A 4,732-nucleotide genomic window follows, 5' to 3' on the forward strand; every position below is an offset into this window, starting at 1 on the left:
AATGTTGGATGATGTTGCACTAACATGTTGTTACCGTTTGGCTAGGCCTTAACGGCAAGAAACGTAATAGTGAACAAAAGAAAAAGAAAAAAATGTACCACGCATAGTGCCACGCATAGTGTCAGTCTTATCACCAGTCCTCCAGTTCCCGGTTATTTTTTAAGGAAATGATGATGATGATGATGTTATAGAGTGTTTCCACGTGACGGCACGCCGACCCCAACTAATCCTTCGGGAATTGAGTTCTATTTACTATCATCTGATCTTGTAAGTGAAAACACACTATAATAGAGTTTGCGACGTCTTGCCCTTTGCTTGTACTGTAAACTCCCTGTTTGTGTTGTAGCTCGCTGCAGAAAAAAAATAGTCGGAAATGGCATTTTCGAGACCCTAAATGTCAAAATTGTCTGGGGGAGCTTGCCACCAGGCGCCTCTAGTTTGGAGCGCCTATGACGCTCGAAACATTTTTCGAGTGCCTACACCTTCAAAATCTCACGCCACGCCCCTGCCGACTCGGGCTATCTCAGTTCCGTTTGCACAGACCATGTTGCTAAGATATTTGATTTTCGGTGTGTTTAAGAAGCATTTATGCAGTTTTGTTGAGTGTCACACCTGCCGAAGATAGTCATTCTAATACTGCTTCCAGTCTTCTGTCGCGTATCTGTTGTGGTTTAATTTTGTTTTTGATTTGAATTTTGTTTAAACCAGTTCAACTTTTCTCAAACCTGATTTGGGGGTTTAGCTAAAAAATAGGGGCTTTGTTTTTTCAAGGGGTCTTCTACTTACCTACCCCTCCCTGATCCTCTCCAGTACTTTTATCTTACCCCACCCTTTCTTCACACATCTGTCCACCCCCTCCACAAACACTACTCACAGACATTTCATATTTCTCTCTTCCTACCTCTGGATCTGCTGCCTACTCCTTAATCTACTTCTTAAAACATTTCTTGAAATAAAAAAACACGAGAAGCAACTCCGCCTTTCAGGAAACAAGGATCGATCTAGGCCGAAACAATCAACAAAATTTAACAACAGATGATAACTCAAAGGGAATGGGTTTACAGAAACGGCAAACGCTTCACAGGAATCAACAAGAAAGTAGTTCCTAAAAGGGAACTGTTTCAAGTCCTGTCCCAAGCACACAGTGGAATTTCTCACAGAGGACCGAAAATTACGGAAAAGTGGCTTCAAAAAAGTTTGCAGGAATCAACCAGGAAGTTGTCAACACACCCATTCTATGCACAAAAAATGCCCAACAATCATGGCCAATGGCTCCAACATTCCTCTCTTTGATAGAGATCGACTTGATGATAAAATGTCACCTAAACCCAACATGCTTTTAGGAAAAAATAACTGAGATCGAAAAACATTTTGCTCAAGTAGTGACCAAGTTTGGAGAAGTCCAATGACTTATTTATGCGACAACGTTAAAACCTGTGCAATGCTACTAATCTTACTTTTCGATTATTTCATAGAAATTCGTTTACACTCAGCTTGTAAACAGGCCATTTTTCAAAATGAGTAATTTCCTTTCAAGATAAATTGTAGTTTGTTAATAATGTAACAGTACAAATAATACCATTGTTACGTTTAACAGTAACGTAGTTACTTTCCAGTTGTATACTGCTTTGTTTAAGTGAAAATCTGAGAGACAAATATATATAATTCTTGTATTATACAAGTTATATTGCCAAAGGAATTATTAAAGAATATCACTGTTTTTTCATGAAAACTAGTCCTAGTTGTGAAAGACAGAAAAGGGTTCAGCACTGACGAAGGGCTAACACTCGAAACGTCAGCTTTCAAATCTCTTTACAGTACGTCGTCAATTTACCATATCAACTCAGTTGATAAACCCTTTTCTTTCTTTCACCTCCCCACTGACACAGCTGCACAGCTTCTTCACAAACTAAACGCCTTTTAGCTACATGTCAAAGAATGGTTTTCTTCCACCAACCACGAACCAGTATTCTTAACCCAAAAACCGCGCCGGTTAACCTCAGAGATATAATAAATATCTTACTAACCTCGTTTTCTCGGTCCGTACTGTAAGTTACGGATCCTCGTTTTTTCCCGTTGATTTATGGCCCAAGCGCGAAGCGCGCGGGCCATACTTACAGTACGGACCTCGAACTCTGTTAGTAAGAGGTATTTAGTGTCTTTGATAGGATCAGAGAGGACAATCCATCATAATAATCCTAAAATGATTGATTTCTCTATTTTATTTTATACATGCTCCATAAAATTAGTTACAGAAATATATCCAACTATGTTAAAATGGGCAGTGTTCTAAAAAAAACACAGTTTTTTATCTCCTTTGATTTTCCATTTCCATTTATTTATGTCGAGTGTCACCCTGTTGTTGAAGGCGCTCTAATAGTGCTCTAATAGTGATCCCGAGCCGTCTGACAACTTTATTCGCCAGAACCCAAAATTTGCATTTTTGTTCGTGAAGTACTTCGCCCCAGCCAGCTTTCCCAGAGTGACTTCGACAGAGGATAATGGCTGATTGTCGGGCTGAACATATTAGTTAAGCACTGTAAGGTCAACACACGCTCTGACTTTACCGTTAAACTTAGGGTGACCACCACTGGTGCACATCATTCTGTATTCACATGATATTCTCCATTATTCTAAGGATCGTTTAAGACCTAAGTTGACGCATGCAACATTTAATTCCAATTAAATGAAAAAGCAAAGTGGGCACCTTTGACTTCCCAACAGACTAAAGGTGTCCTCTTTACCCAGAAGAAAACCCATCTATCCTTTTCAATAATTAAATTCAGTGCTATTTCCAGGATTTCATTTATATTCCAGCCCTTACTAAGATTTGTAATTTGGATATTGATTATGTAAAAAGTTAAACCGTTTTGCTTAATCAATAGCCAAGGGGAAACACCTTCGTATTAGGTGAGCTTAGGTGGCACCGTATTTATAGCAGGACATTTTCAAACTTCCTGGTGATTGTTAAAAAGTAGCTGTGATAATCATATTTTGGCTTTTTAGCTAAAATTCCATCGTTATTATTAAGGACTTCACTTCGATTTTATCTCTCTTTGCTAACGGCGACCTTTCTTGCTCTTTCAGATTTATGCACAGGAACCTTACAAGACTACGTTTACGGTTCTTTGGGGGTGAAGTATTCATTTACTGTTGAGCTACGTGACAAGGGACACTTTGGATTTCTATTACCATCGGAATACATAGAACCTACAGCCAAGGAACTGTTTGAAGGACTTAAAACCATGATAAAAGAAATTAGTGTGTTAACGATGAAACAACAACAATGATATTGAATGTAAGGAGAAATGTAGACTCGGAAAAATATCCAGTAGCTCAGTGGTTAGAGCATCCGACTAGATCACGGAGGGTCGTGGGTTCAAATCCCATCTGGGACTCGGATATTTTTCCGAGTCTACATTTCTCCTTACATTCAATATGAAAGAAAGTAATCTTGAAAAAGTAAACACTGTGATGATTGCCTGAATGCTTCAATGATCAGATACTTTTAGTTTCTTTCAAGATGTTGCCTCTTGTGCTACACTGTTAACTACTCGTTACCTATACAAAAAAGGCTGCTGAGTTTGGTGCAATTCGATCCCAAGGAAAAAGCGAAGATTGAAAGTCTTCAGTCCAGGAAAGTAACATCTGTTTCTCAAATACAAGTCGAGTGTCCTAGCTCAGTTATGAATGTTAGATCCAAACGCCTGCTCATTAGCGCGGTTGCATTCCGCCCTTAGGAATGCAGTTGTCAGTTTTTTAATCAGGAATTTAGTGCTTAATTTATTCGTTCTCTTAGAGGTATTTGGGGCTTAATCTAGTCATTTCTAGTTTTGTCTCGATTAGTCATTTTCGCTTGTGAGCAGTTCTAGTAGTTTCGCTTTCTGCAGTCTGTTTGTAACTTTCTTCGCTTCGAGCAGTCAATTCAGTTATCAGCTCCTAACAATTGTAAGTGTATCTTTTCGTCGAGTTTCCGTTTACGATTAGTTCATTTTACTAGGTAAGTTTTTGTACCTGTTTGTTATTTAGTCTTAACTGCTTTTCACTTTCACCACGTGGGTTGAGTTCACGCCGTCATAGGCAGTTGAATGAAGAATAAAGCGTGTTTGAATTTTTATCGCTGGAGTTTTGTAGTCGTAAGGAGATCATAATGAATACTGGAAATAAGTTGACTGTTGTAATGAAAGAGCCTCCGGAAACAAAGTTGGTTGACCCTGTTTACAGTAATGTTACGTGTTGACGGATTATTTGCGATATGGGGCAGAACTAGACTGACTGAAACCAGACGAGCGAGGAGGAAAGGTGACATCAACAATAACATTACTGAACACCATCTACAGACAAACCACAGATTCGACTGGGACTCTGCTACATGTGTTACCTACAGCACTAACTACTAACAACGGATCGTACTGGAAAGATGGTTTACTAGACTAACTTATTATTAATTACTCATTACTAATTCAAATAGTGGCATACCCAAATATCTTAAGATTGAAACTTGTTCAAGGCATTGACCAGCTAAAGTAAGTTGAATTTACTTTCTGATGAGGTTGGAAGATAAATATTGAATTTTATTTAAATTTCAAGTTGACTTGTTTGGTACAAAGCAAGTGATATAAATATTTGGTAGTTCGGAGTTAATGTGAATTAGAAGTTCATCTGTAAAAATTATAGTGTTTTGGCATGCATGCGTTTTCCTCCACGTAATGTATACGGTAATTTACAACAA

At 38.4% G+C, this 4,732-nt stretch overlaps 1 protein-coding gene across 1 annotated transcript in view; it reads left to right on the forward strand.

Annotated features, from left to right (window-relative positions):
• Positions 1–3,290, forward strand: part of LOC138009839 (carboxypeptidase A2-like) — a 57,596-nt gene extending 54,306 nt beyond the window's left edge. Inside the window, exon 12 of the mRNA XM_068856833.1 lies at positions 3,088–3,290. Within this exon, the coding sequence (XP_068712934.1) occupies positions 3,088–3,290 (203 nt within the window). The remainder of the gene's footprint in view (positions 1–3,087) is intronic.
• The last annotated feature ends 1,442 nt before the right edge of the window (positions 3,291–4,732 follow it).

This window comes from Montipora foliosa, chromosome 7 (genome assembly GCF_036669935.1).
Source record: "Montipora foliosa isolate CH-2021 chromosome 7, ASM3666993v2, whole genome shotgun sequence".
NCBI lineage: Eukaryota > Metazoa > Cnidaria > Anthozoa > Scleractinia > Acroporidae > Montipora > Montipora foliosa.